A 22,090-nucleotide genomic window follows, 5' to 3' on the forward strand; every position below is an offset into this window, starting at 1 on the left:
TTTTCATCCATTATTGAAACTAAGGGGCCTACGTATGGATATCCACAGCAACCACAGGTCTTCCTTTCACAAATGCTGAAAATTCTTACCCCTAAAACATAGCCAGCTGGGTGTTTACTCATATATATAAACACATATATGTGTGTGTACATACAGGGCAGTGAGGCCCTGGCACAGGCTTCCCAGAGAAGCTGTGGCTGCCCCCTCCCTGGAAGGGTTCAAGGCCAGGTTGGACAGGGCTTTGGGCAACCTGGGCTAGTGGAAGGTGGCCCTGCCTGTGGCGGGGCAGCGGGGTGGGGTGGAACTAGATGAACTGTAAGGTCCCTTCCAACCCCAACCACTATGATTCTACAACACCCCCCCCCCCCCAGCAAGGTATTTTTTCTTCAAGTATGACTGCACTTTTGGCTAACAGAAAAACATACCTGATTAGGGGTTAATATAACATGGACACACTTACATAAGGTCATTCCAATTACATTCAGACATTCACAAAATTAATTTATCAAGAGACCTACTATAAGAATCTCAAAAGGTTAAGACTGGCAAGCATCCTGAAAAAATAAAAATATTCCATCTTCAAAACTGCCTTTCACTTCTGATTTTCAAGTTTTACCACTAACAGCTATTACATTGCAGTACTTTGGATAATATGTTTTTTCCTAAAATAGTAATAAATATTTCTAAGGACAGCCATTAAGTTAAAAAAAAAAAAAAAAAAAAAAAAGAGGCACATCTGTGTGTGTTACTCATGAGTGTAAATGTTAGAAAGTAGCGAAAAAACAGACAACTTGGTTAACTGAAAAGTCTTCAAAAATAAACAGGTTAGCTTATTTAAAGTCTGTCATAAGCACCTTTTTCGTATGATTAGGGTCGATAGTCTTTTGATCAGAATGGGCTGGCCTCCCTCCTTATGCTTGCCTTAAGCAAATGGAATTTGTGAAAGGTCAGAAATGAAGCTGGAAGGAGCAGAAAGAGCTTAGGATGAGGTAAAAGACAAAAACAAAAAGAAAGGCTCTCATCTGATGCTAAAGCCGGTCAGAAATGAGGAAGATGGTGGCTCAGAGAGCAAAACACAAGATATTTTAATTTAGAACACCTTTTCAACCCAAGTAACCTGAAAAGCAGGATCTGGAGTAAATTTTTTACTGGTATTACCCAGATAGGCATCTCCAACCCACTCTGCTATTCTGTGGCAGGTTTAATTTATTTGTGTTTAAACACAGGTTACATAGGTAAAGCACAACACTCCAACTTTTCAGAAGCAGGATAAGAATAACTAAAGTTTCAAAACCAAAAATTTATCTCATGAAAGAACCTTTCCTTAATCTAAAGGCAAATGAGTCCACTTGTATTTTGAAACACCCCTTTTTCTTTTGAATACAGAATGACAGTTATGATTAGGATACAGCCAGTCCAAGATGGAAGGTTTAAAGGGTACAGAAAAGTTAGTGACATTCAGCCTTCTCTGAAGTTTAACTCTTCAGACCTCAAGGCCCATGATAAACTGCATCTTCCCAGCCTCACTCTGTTTACCTTTACCCTGTGCTAAAAGCCTAATAGCTAACAGTTGAAAATCTGGCACCTTTCAGTATTTCTCCACTGAATTTACTTGGAACCATGCAAAGTTACAGTAGCTGAAAATTTAAAATATCAATTCAAATAATTGCAAGAGGTACAGCAAATTTGTTCTTAACTGTCCATAAACATCTTCACGCCTGTTACTAATGAGGGTGGGGTTTTTTGTTGCTTTTACTCATGAAATATCCTGAAGGAAAAAATACTTTTTGTTAGTATAAACATAAAAGATACAAATCTGTCTGAGATGTAATTATACAAGATAACAGCTCTTCTGAACTGGGCACTGAAAGATGAATTCAAACCTAAAAAGTTAGAGCAATGCAAACACGTCAGCTGAACTTCAGCTAGCGACCTCGTGAGCAACGAACCTCCTGATATTTCTATCAGTGTTACAGAACTGTTCAGGATCTCCAAGGATGCAATTTTAAGGTAATGACAGGTTTACAAAGGAATTTATTTTAGGATAAGAGCAGACCCATTTCCTCTTTCAGTATGCTTCCATATGCCACAAATAAAAAGATTTATCAAAGGATTTTTCCTCTCAAAGGTAATAAAGAGCTCTTTTTAACATCTAACGTGGCATTCAAGCTTCTCCTGATGAATTGCATACTTCAGGGAAATTATTTTTTTTCCATCCAGAAAAAAAATCCTATCACTTTTACCACAAAAATGACATTTTTCTTTGGAAAATTTTGTACATGTAGTTTGGAGGCAAAACTTAGTAAAATGTAGAAAAGCAGTGTATCAACTCTGTTTTCAGTAGAAAACATAATGACATTGTAACTACAGAGCTTGGGTGTCTCCAAACTGGATATAGATCAACAAAGATGTGCATCTACAACAACTTTACTAAGAAATCTAAGAAGTTCTTATATAAAAGGAATCTGGATGAAACTTTTTCCAGTCAGCTTTACCCAAGGAGAAATATATCTGAGTAACACAGCCCTGAAACCACAAAAACGAGCCCTAGAAACATGAATGTAAAGAGGAGGTTCTGGACATGACTCCTCGAAGGAACCACGGCTGAAGAGCTACACTAAGCTTTCCCTTGCAGCTTTCTACGTCACCTTGGCAAACTGCAGCACCACTAAGTGATCATATTTAAATTTCAGCAACTCTTCCAACACCCAGCTCCAGAGCTGCCTAAATACTTCCTTTTAATTACTCTTCCTTGAAGAGAGAAAACAGACAAAATATATATTCACTCTGGAAAAGTTACAATGCAAGTAGTTTTAGGATGTTTCAGTTTTAAGCAAGTAGACTTTCAAATCTTAGTAAGACCATTGCTCTGGTTTACATCACAAAATGGATTTGTGCCAGACAGGACTGTGTGTGCAGAGGGAGGAGAGAAACAGCTGAATCTCTCCAGAGGAATGTTATGCAATGGAGTTGGGCACCTACACGCTACTAAGGACTTGGTTTGTGGTGTCTAGAAGTAGCAGAATATGCTGCAAAGCAGATGAAAGTAGAGACAGACACAAACTGCAAAGTCCTGCTTCCCTGCATAAGACACACTGAGAATGGAGCAGATGAGGAATGTTAGAGGCAGGAGAGAAGCAAGGGAGCATTAAGTTCATGTAGCACAAGAGCACCTGGAATAGCTCTAGGTCAAAACGATGAACACAGTAGTAGTTAGTAGCTGTGCTCCAAGAGCTGACGCAGCAAACTTTGTCACAGCAGGCTAGTCAGCTCTCTGCCCATCTGCTGCTTACTTTTACACATACCTGAATCCTGCACACCATGGATCAGTGGTGAAAGCTCACGTTAAGAGGTGTCATTATGTCCAGTAAGTCTTTAAAAATCAAGTAAGCAAAGTTTTATCCTCTGGTAAGAAGTTTATGGTACAACCATAAAATGTCTGCCTGTATCAAAAGGTGTAAGAAGTACCACATTGCTCAAAAGGCAGTAAAGGCTCCCATGGTATTTTATTTTCATTTAATTCAAGATTATAAATTACACCTCTGCCCTTTGAAGGCCTCAAACTTTATCCTCTTTTACTAACAGCTAAAATGAAGAATTAATCCTAGAAAGAAATCCTAAAAGTCATTGCACAGCTGTGCTTTCCAGCAAAGGAAAAGTAACTCAGGATCAAAACTCCTTACTAGGTTTTGTCAGGGCTGCTCTTCTGCTTAGGGAAAGGTCACTTTCCCTGCCCTTCCCACTGCACCCAGCAGTGCCCTTGACCAGAATTGGACGTGGAAGTACAACAGAATGGATGGCATACTCATTTCAGTCTACTGAACAGATTTCTGTTGAAGCAAAAGCTCCAAGATCTGATACAATGACCAGACATAGTCTTAATTCAGATTTCTATTACAGCTCTCCAAACTGACATTTATAAACCAGTAATATTTATTATTTTAGGAAACAGAATACAACCACAGTTCAACTTACTTCAAATCCAGTTCATGAAAGCATATTTATGAGTTTGCTCACTTTTGAACCAAGCATTTAAATAGAACCTAGAAACTCATGAGGCCAGTTAGACTTAGGTGCCAAGTGAAAGCAATGCTGGCATAAATATATTAAACCCCCACACCTCTTCTTATGAGTCATATTCAATAATTAGAATTCTTTTGAAAAGGATACAAGGGTTGTTGTCATCAATGCTGCAGTTGTCCAGGATCAAGGGGATGCCATCTAACTCATAAACCTAAATAAAACCAGAAGTTTAATTTAACAGATGTCTCAACAACATTAATGTCATTTCATGCAAGAAATATGTAAAAACATAACAGGGATGTTTGTTTCATCAAAAATATTAAACATGTTAACATAAATTGCAGAGTAAATCTGGTATTATCAACAGTATCACAAAATAGTAACACAAGCAGACATTAATTTCACATTCTTCCTTCATTTAGCATGTGTTTGACTGAGGCAGTGCCTATGTCGAGCTTCTCACACCACGCCAGAAAAGCTGCTTATTGACAGCTCACGCTTGCTTCAGAAGGAAGAACCATGAAAATCTGAGTGAAAAAAACAGGGAAAAAAAAGCCGAAAAATACATATACACATACACACAAGTTAGCATGGGGCCATGTGTCTTCTGTATCTCTGCAGACTTCAAAAGCAACATGTTACCTGTATGTACCTAAGCACAAATTCTTTATATCAAGAGACACTGACTTTTTGCTTTCAATAAGGTGTTCATTATGTTATTAGCAAAACAACAAAGATGAGATCTGTAATTTTTTATTTTCTATATATTCATACACATGTGAATTCACAAATTACACTAAAACATTTGTGTCTGTGGATGAGATAATAACAGAAAATCCTAACAGACTCACACATACATATACATCCACACTACCAAGAACTCAGGACAAGCTGATGTTATCAATAAATCTGTGGCATAATTATCTTAAGAAAAGTATATTCCATAAGAAATTTATCTAGATTTCTAAGGCACACTGTAACACCATACATCATCAGGCACATTTATAGCTTTAGAAAGTGTTACTTATTTAAATGAAAACTTGTTCTAATTATCTGCAAAATTTCAACCTTGGAAATACCTTCTTAAGGCATATAAGCATTTTTTTTTTTTTTTAAGTTAAAAAAGTAGTTTCAAAAAGATTTGAGAGCATGAAGATTAATTGTTTATAATCTTATACCCATATATTATTTATATTCTTTAAGTCACCTGGACACGTTCCTGGGCAACCTGATCTGCATTTAAGCAGGGGAGTTGGACAAGAGGTTCCTCCAGAAGTCCCTTCCAACCTCAACCATTCTGTGATAGCCAAATGGTACTTGTCAAAATCTTAAAATTCTTCAATTCCTTAAAATTTAATTTCAAACCAAGAACTGGGGAGCAAAGGAATTTAGACAGAACGTCAAATTAGGTTGCGGCTTGATGATGGGATTCTCTCTTCCATCTTTTTTTGCCCAAAATAAGATGTGATTTTATGTACCATATAAAACAACAAATCACTGCAGGATGGATCAGCCTTCTGAAATGCAAGTTCTGTTGTAAGAGAGTAAAGTTGGGTAGGAAGAGATTTAGATGAGAAATCCAAAACAGTATGGATCGGTAAAACCGAGTTCAGAGACAAATCTGAGCACATCCCTCTTACAAGTTCCTTTCCAAATAATCTTATTGCAGAGTCTCAAGCTATAACATGAGAAAGTAAGAGAGATGGATTTACAAACAGGCAAGGCTTACACGTGAGAAAAGCAAAGAGCATTGCCAGCTCTTAAGACCTAACTGGCACATCTGTGCTAACATGCGTAACTATACCTACATCAAATACAGTTTATAACGCAAGTTTTAAAATATTCATTTTTTCCACAAAATTTCTGTGTTCTCTCCAAAGGTCATGCATCATGTATGATATCATACTTCAAAGCTTGAACAAACTGACCTTTCAGTAATATGCTTGGGAAGCATTAGTTCTTTGATTTTCATGCTGCAGCCAAACTCTGATATGCCTACAATGTTACCTTTTATTTTTCATCAGTGAAATGCTGAACAGTACAAATAAATCTAGATTAAGTGCTGTCAACTGAAATAAACCATGCAATCTGTTCCAGTTCGATTCAAACGAGACATTCGGTTAACAGAGTAAGTAAATATTCAGGGAAAATAAAATTTTAATTAAAATCCACACATGCTTCAAAAAGTTACGGCGGGAATATAATGAGATTCCTTCCAAGTTAAGTGGGAACAGAAGCAGCAAACCACAGCCTTAGTGATACCTTGATGTAAAAACCAGTTGCTAACTACCACTGCCTTACACATCCCACAAAGAGTGCCTTGAACATTGTATGATTAAATTGTACATATAATTTGACCAAGTTAGGCATCACTTTTGTCACCATGATGTCAGCTTTACTATGTGTCACCTGTGACTTATTACACGGTGAAATGAACCAAGGAAAAGAAACACAGAATCACAGAATCATTCAGGTTGGAAAAGACCCTTGGGATCATCGAGTCCAACCATCAGCCCGACTCTACAAAGTTCTCCCCTACACCACATCCCCCAACATCTCACCCAAATGACCCTTAAACACACCCAGGGATGGTGACTCCACCCCCTCCCTGGGCAGCCTATTCCACTCTCTGACCACTCTTTCTGGGAAAAATTTTTCCCTAATGTCCAGTCTGAACCTCCCCTGTTGCAGTTTAAAGCCGTTCCCTCTTGTTCTGTCACTAATCACCTGTGAGAAGAGACCAGCACCAACCTCTCTACAACGTCCTTTCAGGGAGCTGTAGAGAGTGATGAGGTCTCCCCTCAGCCTTCTCCTCCTCACACTAAACAGTCCCAGCTCCTTCAATCTCTCCTCACAGGATTTATTCTCCAGACCCTTCACCAGCCTCGTTGCTCTCCTCTGCACTCGCTCCAGCACCTCGAGATCTCTCTTGTATTGAGGTGCCCAAAACTGGACACAATACTCAAGGTGTGGCCTCACCAATGCAGAGTACAAACCTTACAATGTGTCCATCCAAGACAAATCTATATACTTCTCAGAGTGACTTGTGAGGCAAAGAGCTCTGACTCCTGAGTGACCACTACTAGAGAAGTTCCAGTCCATGCCAGCTGTTCCTGAACCACCCCTCATCCCCTGAAACAGCATTTTATGGTAACCTAGAATTCATATCAGTGTACTGTGATGATCTGGGCTGCAATGTGAGCCAGTACAGCCACTGCTCTGCATGTAGTGGAGCAATTTCTGCAACGTGAGTGCCACAGATAGTCAAAGGAAGGAATCACTGTCCCCCACCAGGCTGTCCCACTTGTATGTTGAGAGTCTCTCAAATCTTCTCACTTTCATCTGCCTGTAACCTCCCACACCAGCAGACTTTGTAAGTATCGAAAAACCACCATCCTAGGTCTCAACCTCTTACACAGATTTATTTGGACTATACTGCCCAACACAAAAAGGTTAGCGAGTTTTTCCAACTAATTACTGGCCTCCAAGTTTTTCCTTTGAAGAGAAATGTCCATGAAATGCACAGCACACAGTAAGGCAGCGGAGCTTTTCAGGGATCTTCTGCAGGGCTTGGGAAAGGAGTCAGGATTGCACAAGCCTCAAGTCTCACTTTAAATAAGGTGCAAAAATATCCTGGGAGGAAAGCATGTAGGGGCTGGTGTGAAACTGGCTGTAATCCATCCAGATTCTGGAAGAAATTAGAGATAGAAACTAAGGGATTCAACAGTTCTGGTGTCTGTCTTGTAAAAATAATTGCTCACATTGGCCTGTGATACAAAAGATCACTAAACCTATTCTCCGTTTAGACTATTGACAACGTAGCTGGGCAATAACACGGAACTGCACTGGACTGTAACAAAACTACAAGGTTATTTTATTATGAAGAACTATAATACTTTACTCTGAGCTACACTGAAATAGTAAATGAAGCTGCAACCTATATGTAGGCTGAAATCTCGACCATGTTTAAGTTAATTACAAAGGTTACTTAAGACAAGTTTAAAATTAAAAAAATACAGCCCTGCACTAGTGAGCTCTAGTGCTTCAGTCAAGCCAGTACCAAAACTTTTGCCCTAATGTTATTATGTTGGTTTCTGAAATTGTTTTCTAAAAACCAGAAAAATAGCACATCCAGCATTCAATGGCAGGTATTCGTCTCTGTCAGTTAAAAGAAGATATCTTTCACCATATAGCTTTATACTGCTGTCCCACTTGTTTTCTGTACTTGCCTTTGAAACATAACGAAGATCAGGATCACACCAGTGAGAAATTGAAATGTATTACACTTAAAATAAGATGCTTTTCCCAGTGACAAAATAACTGATAGTTTTTACTCCTTCTCTGTACCTGGAATTTAAATCCATTTCCATTACTTAAACTGGACCCTAAACAGAAGCCCATGTAGGCAGAGGTGCTATATAAGTATTAAACAAGAGCTTACAAAAGTGACCAGCCCAGATTGTATATTCCCACTGTTCTCACAGCCAAGGAACAACATAGTGTTTTATTCGGATGGTTTGGGACATGTCAGTCCATAACCAATGAAAATATTCAGACCAAAATTAAAGCTTTTATGTTATCTTAACAGAATTTACATTTATTGACCTATATATAAATAAGGTCAGTAGCATAATTAAGGATAACTGCCTGAACAGAACTACTTCTGATAATCTCTCAGTTAATTATCATTAACTCAATTATTCACAGCAGAGCCCAGGAAAAGCATAAATTAACCATAGACTGTTTCTTGAATCTTTCCCTCTAGCAACAATGGAGCCAAGCTCAGGGGTAAGAATTCAAATTCTCCGAGCATGACAGTGCTTGTTGCTGAATCTGCGTGCATCTACTAAAATGCAACTACAATCTCCAGGTCCAGCAACTATACAGACAGCAACAGAAAACCTCCAGCACAAATAATCTCTTCAAAGAATCATTAACATTCAGGCATTAGTAACATTACCTAGTCAACTAAAAGAGTACTGTTAAGCAAAAGGAACATTTGTGCTTTTAGATAACAACATAAATTATTCTTCCACCAGAACGCAACCAATTCTCAGTCCTGAATCGATGCAGAAGGCAGGATGAGAGAAGTGTTTGTTTCAGCCACAGAAATGCTTCTATTTCTTAGAAGGTTTTTTTGGTCTAACTCTAGATAAGCAAAAGGAAATGTGTTGTCACAAACAGAAGTGGACTACTAACAGGCTGAGTAATCCACGCTAACACTTGCTCTTCTTTTTACATGTTACAGACAAGTACATTGACAAATAGACAAATTTCTAGTTTGAGAGGTGGTTGGGGGTAGGAAACACTCTAGAAACAAGTCAAAAAATGGGAACAAGCAGGAACCATTTATAGGGAAAAACTCCAGGTAGGTCATTCATTACACATCCCCAGTTTCCCACCAGAGGACAAATCTGTCTCCAACAACGGTCACTTTCAGAGTATTACATTTCAATTCACATTATGGAACTTAAAAGAAATAAAGGTTTCTGAGAGCAACAAAACTGGAAAACTTCATGTTTTTACGGACTTGGCTTCTTCACTTCACTCTTCACAGCGCTCCTAGTTCTGTCACACAGCTAAAAGTGTCCAAAACCACGCAAGCAGCAGCACATGGTTCACAGGTACAGGTGTGTTGATCGGTTGCCAAACATCAGCCTTAGTCTGTAGTGGATCAGGGATTAAGCTGCCACTCCCCAACTTCCCCTCTCATGACCGCTGCTTTGGGTTTCTCATTTACCTATCTGCTGATTCTCATGAGGCAAGAAGGAGTATAACAATATTTCTGATACCCCTATTTCTCTGACAAATTTGATTTAAACTGGCTAATGGATATAAAAGCTGGGGAAGGTAAAGTAAGGAAGAAGGGGAAGAATAACACTGCTGGGATGGCATGAACACAGAAAACCTGAAGAACGTATTGAGGTCACAGACAACAAACTGTTTGACTATATTTTCTGTTTTCTCTTAGTAGTCTAGATTACTGAAATTATTATAAACTTCTCAAGAGCCGAATCATCAAGATATTAACATCCATCTTACATGAAACAACAGCATCCTAAACTGTATCAACAGCAGCATAGCCAGTAGATCAAGGGAAACAATTATTCTCCTTGGTAGTCATTAGACAGCAACGCACTCAAGGGGCTGAAGCTATGCCATATGAAGAGAGGTTGAGGGAACTGCTTTGAGGAAAAGGCTCCAGGAGAACCTGACGACAGCTCTCCCATACCTACAAAAAGGTTACTAAGAAGTTAGAGCTGCTCTCCTGACTCAAGTTCACAGTCGTTTAGAGAAAATACGGTCGTAAAAATGAAACTGAAAAGGTTCTGACTGGATACATGGAAAAACTTTTTTCTATGAGGATGTGAAGCAGGTTGCCCACAAACACTGTAGGCTCTCCATTTGGAGATCTTCAAGACTTGTCTAGAAATGCTGTGAGCTACCTGCTCTGAATTCAGCTTCGAGCAGGAGATTGGACTACAGACCTCCTGATATCCCTTTCAGCATGAATGACTGTGCGAGTCTAAGACTTTTCCAGCTCACTCCAACAAAAATGAAAGGTCTAAGACCATGGAAAGAAGCATAAGTCCATTCTCTTCCTCACATTAGTTCAAGACCAGATTCCTTCTACCCTAATACAACCTTTTCTTGGTTATAAAGCTGGAAAAAGTTGTCAGAAACAATTTTTCAGAGTATGTAACAAACAGAAACAGTGCTAGAAAAAATATGATTCTTGCCCATTGGTGGAATAATCCTGCATATTCACTGACTTCACATGACAGAGAAATCTTAAAATAATTTCTATTTTGGATGCCAGATCATTCATGTAAATTTATTCCTATTAACTCATGTAACTCTGAACTAATGACTGAGTAAATATAAAGGATCCCTCAATGCACAAATAACTGTACAAACCAAGACAACTTCATGTTTTCTAGAGTAAAAGGTAAGAATCTTGCACGATCCAATATACTGAAGAAATATCTGGTCTGACTAGGAAGAAAAAGGAATAAAAGTGAGGTCTAAAATCCACAATTCATGAAAAAAAAAAAAAGCAGTAAGATCATACACAACATGGTTAACCTACAGCAGAAGCTTGCTAGTGAACAAAATAACCCTTAACCAGCTTCAAGGAAAAAAGTATGTTCTATTATGTACATCCAGGAGGATGAGAAGTAGTGAGCCTAACAAACAGAAGGTTCACATTACACATTCATAAATATTTTTAAGAGTAATGGTCAGTCAAGCACTGCAATACACCGAAACACAAGTCTCAAATACTCCTGGAGCAGTCTCCAATATTGCAAGACTCCACAAATGACCTGGCAATTCTTAACCGTGAATACTCTAGCCAGTCCTGCTCTGGACAGGTGAATGGTTACGATCCTTTGAATCCCTTCCGTCTCTAAGTCCGCATAACTTTCTTGGACAGAAAATCATATTTGAATAAATCATGTCAAAGAAAAGTGATCCAATGAAATACACATTGGGGATTTGTTGCCAATCTTTGGTCGTCGCTAAAGATACATTTAAGTCTTAGTCCTTCTCAAAGTACCACATGAGGACTGCATAATGGCTGTGTAATGAGAAATATACCCTTCAGGCCCTGTCACCAAACAGGCTGACCAACAGGAGTCAATTCTCCTCCGAGACCTGCTCAACAAGATAGGTAATTAGTAATTAAACATCCGGGCAGAATCCAGCTTTTGATTTGAGTAACAGAGCGGCTTAATAAGAGTAGGAATATATCAACTGGTTTGGTTCACAAATTGGCTCCTCTGCAGCTATGATGGTACCGAAAAATGTTGTTTCATTTGTGAGTCTCAGGGGTTTGTTTTGTTTTGTTTTTCCAATCAGCAGAAGTGACAGGAGATACACAGGAGATTCTACCTCAGAGGACAAAAGAACACTTTAATCCCTTAGTGTGAGTGGATTCCTAGGTCTACTGCAGACTACAGGCACTTTGGCTTAGAATAGAGGCAGCTGTGGCTTGCGGCAACCAAGTCTATTATTGGAGTTCACCACATCCTGCAGATCTACTGAAATACTTGTGGACAGAGACTCCTTTCTCCAGGACATCACAGCAGGCTTGCTTAGCTAGTTTGAGAGCTCCTTGCACCAGCGTGAATGACTGAGAGCTAACAGAGATCTTTATACATCCATTTCAGTCAAGGCCGTGTCCCCAGAATACTCATCCACCTACTACACTGTTTAGGTAAGCACGTATTTAACATTTTAATGTGTGACATTCAGAAATCATGGCAATAATACTTGTTGCTCCTGCTACATTAATTTCAAATATATTCTCCCTCTTTCAGCATTATTTCCTGGAGAGACATGAGGTTTATTTCAACTCTCCCAAAAGACGTGACCCTTGGCTCTTTCTGGGAGATTAAAAAAAAAAAATTTAGAAGAAAAAAAATCTTAGAATCTAAAAGCAGGATTTCCTTTGTGATGTCCTAAAACTCTTCCAAAGAGAACTGGTTTGGAAGATGATGGTTTTGGCCTTACTGAGGGGTAAGGGAAGAGAAGAGAACATAAAGGTACCAAGTACACAATCAGGACTGAGCCAAAACAAGCAGAAGCTAGAGTGTCCAGCTACTAGGAGAGGGTAACAAGCCATCTCAGTTGCTGAATAATTTTTTCCGCTAGTCTTTCCAAGGGCAAAACACAGGAGTTTCCAGCCATTGAGATGATAATATAAACACTTGAGAATTCAGAATAGGTTCCCGCAAGAGACAGTAACACAATTGGTTCATTTGTTTTTTAAACAATTCAGCTTTCATCATTCACTTATTTACAGTTCCTGAAACAGAAGCCACTTTTCGGTAACAAACTGATGCTGCTATGAGGAGCAGGCTCTTAGCTCTTTTTTGGTTTAGATCTGCTACTTAACGTGGATAAAGTAAAGTCCAACACAGGACAGATTTCGCTTGAACCAGACAATAATTGCTAGTGTGGTCTTTGCCTATCCTGGCAGCAGCAGTAAGAGAAAACAATGATGCTAAGCGTTATCCAGTATTAATCCCCTGCGCTTTGTATCAGTTGAATTTGTACAAATTTCCATCAACAACAGAGTATGTCTCTCTACTTCTAGTCACTATCTTATTCTCAGTCCACTAAAACCAGTAATCAGAGGGTCTTAGTTTGCTGATTTCAAATCATTGCTATAAAAGATGTTCTCCTAAATTTTTCCTTTCGTCAGAACAAAAAAAAAGCAAGTTAAAGGAAATTAAGTGTAAGAATTAGCTACGTGACTAGAACTGGGCTGAGGACACAACTTTTACAAGATAATCAAAATTCCAAAATTGTACTTTGTTCCAAAGCAGAGTGAAAACTGAAGACTTCAAATTACTCCAAAGTTCTGAAAAAAATACAGATATAAAGTTTGGTTAAGTCACATGATTCATTTCAGCTGTTTTAATCCCTACTGCAATAGGAAGTTCCAAGTCACTCTGGCAAGCTGCCACTGTTTTGGTGGCTATGGTATTTTTGTCTTCCATGTCAAGCTTTACAAAGCATTTTCAGCATCTCTCAATTAAGATGAGGGACTTTTTTTTTGTTGGTTGTGTATACTTTGTGTGTGTGTTTTTGTTTGGCTATTTTTTCTCTTCAGTTTCACATTTTATATTATGTTGGAATAGCTCTTCTTCTGGAACAAAAATTCCAGGCATTCTATAAAACACCCCAATTTTGAAAATCATTGACATTGACAGAAAAAATAGATTACCACAGGATGCTTCTGTTGAAGACTTCCTCATTACCGTACTACACATGATCACACACTCTTGTAGCCAAAAATCAGCACAACAGTCTTGTGACTCTATTAACCTCTTCGCTCTCTTAGTCATGTCAAGTTTGGTACTTAGTTCATTTCTCCCCCAGCAGCCTGCACACGTGCTTTGCTGCTACCTTCTCTCAACATTCCAATTGCTCCCTGAATTCCAGTTCAGCTGAAATACCCCGAAAACCACCACTTAGAGTGAGTGGGAATGGAAAAGAAGGAAAAGCAATTCAAATTCATACCCTCTTTGGAAGAATACACAGCCTCACTGAGGCCACATGTCACCACTCTCCCACATTTCAACTGTATTCCAAAATTGCTTCCCCTCCCAACATCAAGCATTACAATTCTTCCTTGGAAACTTCTGAATTCAGCAAGCAAAAATAAATGCCAATCAGATGTTCTGTGTTCTAATGATGACTTTTGTTGTGTCCAGCATTACTTAGCATTCTCCTTTTATTTCACTTTGAGCCAAGGGTTTAAAAAAATTCCATGTCAGATGTATAAATTCATCTGTGGCAAAGACAGAACACACAATACTCAAATCATGAAAATAACGTGTGAGAAGAGATCTAGGATAATTTCAAAATGTACAAGGATTTGTGCTGGTGATTGCCGCGTTTCACGGTGAAATTCTGCAGCTAAATACAACAGCATGCCACGCTGAATTGCGGCACTCGGAGTGCACGACAGACTCAAGACTAAAAGCAAAGTACCACAACCACCCAAGTGGTGGCAGTTTCCTGTAATTCCCCAGAGTTTCCTACTGCAATTATGAAGTGACTTTAATAGTGACAAAATGTTTTAAGGAACTGTAAAGAATAAGTTATTGAGTGTATTTATATCACCCCAAACTTCATGGTCAAGGGAGGGTGGGAGGAAAGAAAAAAAAAAGAAAAGAGAAAGCTGGTAGTCTAGAAGATTAGAAACAGCACATAGACATTATTAATGGCATTCACTATTCTCTGTTTCCACATTCCCTCGTATGCAGAGCTTCCAAGATTTTAGTGACGGGTCAAAGAACAAACCATTAATTTGCTAGTACGTGGGTAAAGGACACGCACTCCATTACATGCTAAGTATAAAACTATCCTTGATGATAATTAAATTTTCACTAGGCTAAAGCATAATAAAATAAAGAAGTGTTTCAGGAAAGGACAGTAAAATGCCTTTCTAGAACTCTACAGAAATTGTAAATGGTAGACCGCAGGACCTGGCCGACTACTAAAGCCGCAAGACAGTTTAACAGTGTTTACTGCTTGTGTTTTAAATCAGACCAGTCAGGGAAGCCCCAGCAGTCTGCAGCCAGCCATACAACTCCATCACTTAAAACTGCAGTAAACAATACTTCTCACTGACCAATGCCCATTTCATACTCCATTTTATACGAAATTTTACATTTTCCAAGAAACAGATAAATAACAAAACTATGGTCCTTTTGAAAGAAAAAAAAAAAAACCACACCAAATCTTGCAATTACAATTTGCTTTGTTTCAGGAGATGTGGTCTCAATTTGCTGCCGAGCAATACGTACAGCCTACTGGGGATGGTTTCCAAGGAGGCAAATGCAGGTGCAAATCAAGCCTCGAGTTGGGAGGAAAGAAGCTTTAGACACACACTGTTCTGCTGAGACCAATTCATACCTTCTTCTCAGTAACTTTTTCCTTTATGATGCCTTCAAGTCAGAGTATTCTTCATCCAAAATAAAACAGGTGGCATGTCATTTCAAATACAAGGCAAAGCAAATACACTTTCTTTTGTTTTTCAAAAGTAATTCATTGGCTTCCTTTTTATTTTATAACCTGGTACAAAATATCAATCCTGGTCTAAGTACTTCCCTGTAAATCCCTTTCATTTCTTCCTCCAAGTCATTTTATAACAGAAATTTATTTTAGTCTCAATACACAAATAAATCCCAATAACTTTCACTGGAACATTCAGGAAAAGTAAGAGAAGGTTGAAGTGTTCAGCTGAACTTCATAATGAGGACTAAGTCCTCTTTTAAATGTCATCAGGCACCAATCTCTTTCACAAGCTCTATATACTCAGCTATCGGTTTCCTCCCATATTATCTAGAAGAACAGCAATTGAAACCTACCACTTTTACTTCATATATAGCAATAACAGACTGACTGACGTGTTGGGGTTCATGTATTTAAGTTTCTTACGCTGCTTTTTGGTACTGTGCTTCTGTAGAAAGAATCTACTATAAAGTAAAACAAATTGTAAGCAATGTCAAAAAAAATAAATGACCATAAATTATTATAAAATGAACACAGCAACTTTTGGTTCAGTTTAGCATTGCGTACAAGTCAGGTTGAATTTATTTCTTCTTGACTAAAATAACGCCACAAACTACTTCAGCAACATTTTTACTGAGACAACTATAGTCACACATTTTATGAATAAAAACCCCTTGTGGTCAAGAACTTTGCCTGAAGAAGATACTCTCTTGAAAACAGAGTATCCCAGACAGACTAAATAATTTCCCACATGCTGAAACTGAACTTTAAAAGAAAACAGAAGACTCAGCGACGTGTTTAAAAATTTCATAGTATTAATGGAAGGGAAACTGGGGCATGAGAGAAACACTTTTTAATGGAAAAAGTGTTCAAATGCATGAAGAGAGGCTTTATTCAATGATCAGTAGTAACATGATGTGTCTGTTCTTCTCACTTTATGGCACCCTGTGAAAAACAATGACTATTTCAACAATTATAAATCTGATTTTCTGTAATCAAATTTGATTTCTCATCAGCTGTGTCTTACATAAACTAGTCATTTAATGAGAAGTAGAGCTGTACTAACGAAGGTGTTTTGAATCAACAACTGTTATGGAGTGGCTAGCAGCACTGTATGCTAATATGAAACTTGGAAAATATCAATGCATGGGAAGATGACAAATGAGACTTTTCTGTTATTTAAAGAGAAGAATATTAACTTAAGGTTTGTAAACCAATACAGTTGCACTTAAGTGTTATGCTTTATCAGCTTAACTAAATAAGTGGGGGAAATCCCTGTGCACACATACTATTCAAGCTTTTAATGTTCCTCATATTGCAGAACAAAAAAAGGTTTTACTTGGGTTTAGGGTCTTTTTTACAGCTTTTATACAAACAGAACTAAATCCTTAACAATTCCAGGATTTTTCTAGTAATGGTGTTTCATTTTTAACTGAAAAAGAAATCTGAATGTTGATTTTTAAATGACTGTTCATCGTTCTTCATACTTGCAACCCCTTTTGCTAATGTAACTGCAGTTAAAAATAACTGCTGGAGAGTTTTCCCACTGACAGTCATTACAAAGTGTGATTCTGGCGGTGTAAAGTTTTCATAACTTTTCCATTATAGTTTTAGAAACTTCCAAATTGCCAAACCACAAAAGGATTCAGAAAACAAGCCGAATTACACTCTAGGTTAAACTGGTGTAATAGCTCAGTACTTGGGCCCTTCAGGAGTTATCCACAAACATACCAATATATGAGCAGAATAAATCCTTGCACCTTACACTACACCCCTGTGACAGCTCAGGAAATCAGTTATCAAATTACACGGTCCACTTGCTTCATAACCCAGCCCAACTACATTCTGAAATGCCACCGCTGACTGAATACCTATCCCCTGGAGCACCCTTCGACAAACAGATAAATGCAGTACTTAACAAAGCTCTCCTGCAGGTTGAGAGCTATCTGTGTTTTGAAAACTATTTTCAAAGAAAACAAACTACTGAAAAGGGTTAGGAACTAGGGAATGTCAGGAGGTTAATGCAGAAGCAGGGCACAGCAGCTTCAAAACCACGCGCTGCAATTCAAGAGGTCTGCAAAGGAACTAGAAAGGAGTTGTCAAGGGTTTACCTACACAGAACGTCTTGAGGTGGGAGTCTCCATGGCCCAAGTCAATTCATCTGAAGACCCCCAAGGTCTAATTCTTCTTATTGTGATCAAAATAAGTACAAGAATCATTACAGGAGATGCAGAACATCGGGTGGAAGGAAGGAGAAGAATAATCAACCTCATCTTAGGTGAACAATACGCTAGCGAAGCCTGAAGGCTGCAACAACCTTGGGTCATTCCAACTCATTTCAGTAGAGTTTCTAATTGCATTAACCCAAGAGATGCAGAGCCAGGATGCCGGGCTTCAGCACCGCCTTGTGGTTGCCATTTCTTGCTGTACTTTTTGGATGGTGCCGGAGGGGCTGTTGGCTCATGACAGTGAGCACTCCTCCGGACAACATTCAGGAGTGGCTGGGTATATAGTGCAGGCTGTGGGCTCTTCCCAAGCAGAGGTATGGGAAAGGCAGTTCTGTGATTTGATTTTGTTGGGGGAAGATTATGGTGAAGGAAGAGAAGCCCATAAAGGAGAACACTGTCATGGAGATGTGAGCCATGACAAACTCTGCAACTTGCCCTCAAGGCTAGAAGTGGTCCCTAACACACTTTACTTGCTGTACCCACTAGGGACTGGCCCAGTCCTCATGTGACACTGACTGTGTTTCTTTGCTGACGATCCAGACTTACAGAAAGTCAAGTGATTATTCTCTACATCTACCTGAAATTCTAAGAATACACATTTTCTTTTAATGATTCACCAAACATAACCTTTGCACAGGATCAGATTCTCTTATTAAGATAAATTTAGCCACCTTGTTGAGATTAAGATCAGCTTTACATTTAGAAAACACAAGAATCCTGATGTTGTGATTTATATGTCTATAAAAGCCATATATTTAGTATGCATGATATACAATAACTCAGGTATGCATGCTCTAGCACTAAATTTCATGCTGAAAGCTTGCTAATGCCTCAGGCGATGGAGCGAGATGATACATGAAGCTGTATATAAGGAGACTGCATACTAGTTTCTTAATTTACCTCTAAATTACAACTACCAGAGGTTTTTTTGCGTATTTGTGCCTCTAAATGTCTTGCAGCCTGGTAATAATAACTGCAGGTACTATGAAAGTAAAATTGCCAGCTTCTAGCTGAACTCATATATCCACGATGAACAGAATTCTAAGTTTTTAAATTTGTAAAGGTGGTGTTCAAATAGTTTTAAAAAATCATTGATAAATGTATCCTTTCACATGGTCAATTTACATGAAAATAATTGTGCAGAACAGGGTGTGTATATATATCCCCAGGCACTATGCCAATTGTTTACAAAATTTTAAATGTTCTGTTTAGCTTTATTTACATTGTTATTTCCTTTCTTGCAACAGATCATTAATTTGATTACAGGTCTGTACCTATGAAGTCAAGACTGCAGGTTCTAACTGAAAAAGTTCTTGTTTCAAGACACAGTTTCATTACTCTACATTAAGTAGCATGTTATTAAATATATCACGTTATTAAAACTTCATTAAAGGAAACCTACACGTGCACAGCAACTCTTCCTAGCGAGTCCATTAAAGAAAAAAACATTTCATATGAGAGCAGAGCTGGAGGGTACATTTCAGTAGCTGAAATTTGTACCAGAACAAATGCAATCATAAAATTAGAAACATTTTTAAAAAATCCTTAAGATCTGCAAGTCACTATTTTTTTTTTTTAAAGAACAAAGACAACTTCTATAGGAGTTTATTAATAAATACTGTTTTCTTTGAAGTTGATTTTCAAAGGGACAGGTCGACACTTTTATAGAAAAGCCTGCAGGAGCAGGTTGACAGTAATGGTGGGTCAGAAGGTGAGAGAAGAAAAAACACTGAATCAGAACCTCAATCAGCTGCCACCAGATTGATCTACTGTAGGGACATTAAAAATGACATTTTTACTTTTAAAATTAAGAAAGCATTTTTAAGCTTTTTTTCTCAGCCAGTACAAATTCTAAAAGCACTTTCAAAAAAATGCATTACATGGTGAGGTGCTCATGAAATTGCTCGACTCAAAGGCTGGAATTAAAAGGCGACACTCCCAACCACCAAATACTCCAATTGGATCGCAAGTTCCAGAAGAACTGGCATGAGAATGCCCTCTCAAATTGCATCAGCTTCTCATGACTGGAGCTGCGAGGAACACAGAGCCGACACAACTAAATAGACCTGGTTAGAAAATACCAAGGCAGTGACGTCTAATTAAGTTCAAGGCAACATAACTTAGGTGCAAGTTCAAGGGAACTTACCAATTTATTATTAATTTTCACTAAACTGTTCCCATTTTTGTTGCAGGCAAAACACTGCATTTTTATTTATTTATTACTACAATACTGAACAACTGCCTGAAGTAAAGCCCTTCAGTATTTCCAGGGTCAAGTGTGCAAACTTAACTTTGCTGGACTAAAGGGTGAAAGCATTTTTAGAAAAGCTGGAAACTGTCCTATGGAAAATTGCAGGCACTGAAGAGCTCCACAGGTAGCACCCCTCCTTTTCTAAAAAGACAGGGGGGGGAAAAAAAAAAAAAAAATCATCGATTTGGAGGTCATTTACCCTTACTAAAACTCAACGGAAATGTCGCCAACTTCCATATGAATTCACTGAGCTCCATAACTGTGGTCTAGAACAGTAATTTCTAGACCAAAATCTAAATCCTTATTTTGTCATAGCTAAGATTAATGTCAAACCAAAGCAGACTGTAATGCTAAAACACACAAAAAAAGAAAGCAACTCAATACTTAGTTTATGACAGATACAAAAACTTTTATTTTCTCAAGATGAAGCCAATCCTCATATTAAGTCCAGTTTCTATATTTCACTTGAAACATCAGTCAGATTGTAATAAATTAAAAATATTAAAGCAACCTGAAATATTGCACACATCACCTCAAAAATTACTAGACTGGAATGAAGCACACTGGATATTTTTCCTTTAGAGGCAGTCAACTGTCTAAAATTTTTTGTTACACTTAAAAGCAGCAAAATTATACTTTTGAAGTTACACAAGCAGAATGAATCTCAAACTCAAATTAAAATACTGCAAAAGCCTCGGTTATACTCATTCATATTGCAAATAGATCCCTTATACTGGGTGTTCTGTTCCTCAGGAAACTGTCATCAGGGGAATATAATTTCCATGGTTTGTATCATATCTAAATTGCACAGTGTGATACATACACTGTTCAAGACTTGCACAGTTTTGGCATTCATAGTCTTCAAAGTACTGCTGGCTTGCAAAGTAAGATTTTTTCAGCCTCTAAATTCATGTAATTTATGTTCATACAAAATTTTTCATGTTTTCAAGTATCAGTGCTGTTTCTTTTTTTTTTTCTTTTCACATCAAAACTGATCCATAACTCATTTTTAGCAAAGTTCATTGAGAGATGCCAAAAACCAGCATCTTGCCATCAATGAAAATAAGATCTAACAAGGTACATAGAACTTATTCTACAGTTGTTTTTTTTTAAAAAAAAAAACCTAACGATGCAACTTTTTTCCCAGGAATAGAACAAAAGTTACGATTCTTACTCAAGAGATTAATTAGTCTCCTATTTGAAAATCTCTTTCACAGTATATACGAGTAAAGCAGTGTAAACACTGCTTGTGGGAAGATCAGTAAATCAAAGATGAACAATTCATTTCAACCAAAAATAACACCCCTCTTCGGTATTTTTTCCAAAGTTGTCGCCACACAGTAGTATACTGAAGCAACGGATCAGGGTGTGTGTACGTGTATATATATACACCTCTATTTATGTATGTATATAGAATCCCAGATGGTTTGGGTTGGAAGGCACCTTAAAGATCATCTAGTTCCAATCCCCTGCCCTGGGCAGGGCCACCTTCCACTAGCCCAGGTTGCCCAAAGCCCCGTCCAACCTGGCCTTGAACCCTTCCAGGGAGGGGGCAGCCACAGCTTCTCTGGGCAACCTGTGCCAGGGCCTCACCACCCTCATCATCACAAATTTCTTCCTTATATCCAATCTAAAACTACCCTCTTTCAGTTTAAAACTGTTACCCCTCGTCCTATCACTACAGGCCCTGGTAAAAAGTCTCTCTCCATCTTTCTTATACACCCCCTTGAAGTACTGAAAGGCTACAATAAGGTCTCCCCAGAGCCCCCCTCAGCCTCTCCTCACAGAGGAGATGCTCCAGCCTTCTGACCATTTTCGTGGCTCTCCCATGGACCTGCTCAAACTGGTCCGTTTCCATCTTGCGCTGGGGTCCCAGAGCTGGACACAGCACTGCAGGTGGGGTCTCACCAGAGCACAGTAGAGCGGGAGAATCATCTCTCTTGACCTGCTGGCCACACTTCTTTTTCACATATGTAATATATATTTATATTCATGTATATATTTTATATGTACACACACCCACCCCCATATATTTATATAAAATTATACAGATTACCGA

General features: G+C 38.4%; 1 protein-coding gene across 3 annotated transcripts in view; it reads right to left on the reverse strand.

Annotated features, from left to right (window-relative positions):
- Positions 1-22,090, reverse strand: part of ATXN10 (ataxin 10) — a 103,818-nt gene that overhangs the window by 13,075 nt on the left and 68,653 nt on the right. For all 3 annotated transcript variants that reach the window (XM_074872115.1, XM_074872114.1, XM_074872116.1), the window contains one exon: positions 4,171-4,234. In XM_074872115.1, coding sequence (XP_074728216.1) covers positions 4,171-4,234 — 64 coding nt within the window. The remainder of the gene's footprint in view (positions 1-4,170; positions 4,235-22,090) is intronic.

Source organism: Strix uralensis, chromosome 5 (assembly GCF_047716275.1).
Source record: "Strix uralensis isolate ZFMK-TIS-50842 chromosome 5, bStrUra1, whole genome shotgun sequence".
NCBI lineage: Eukaryota > Metazoa > Chordata > Aves > Strigiformes > Strigidae > Strix > Strix uralensis.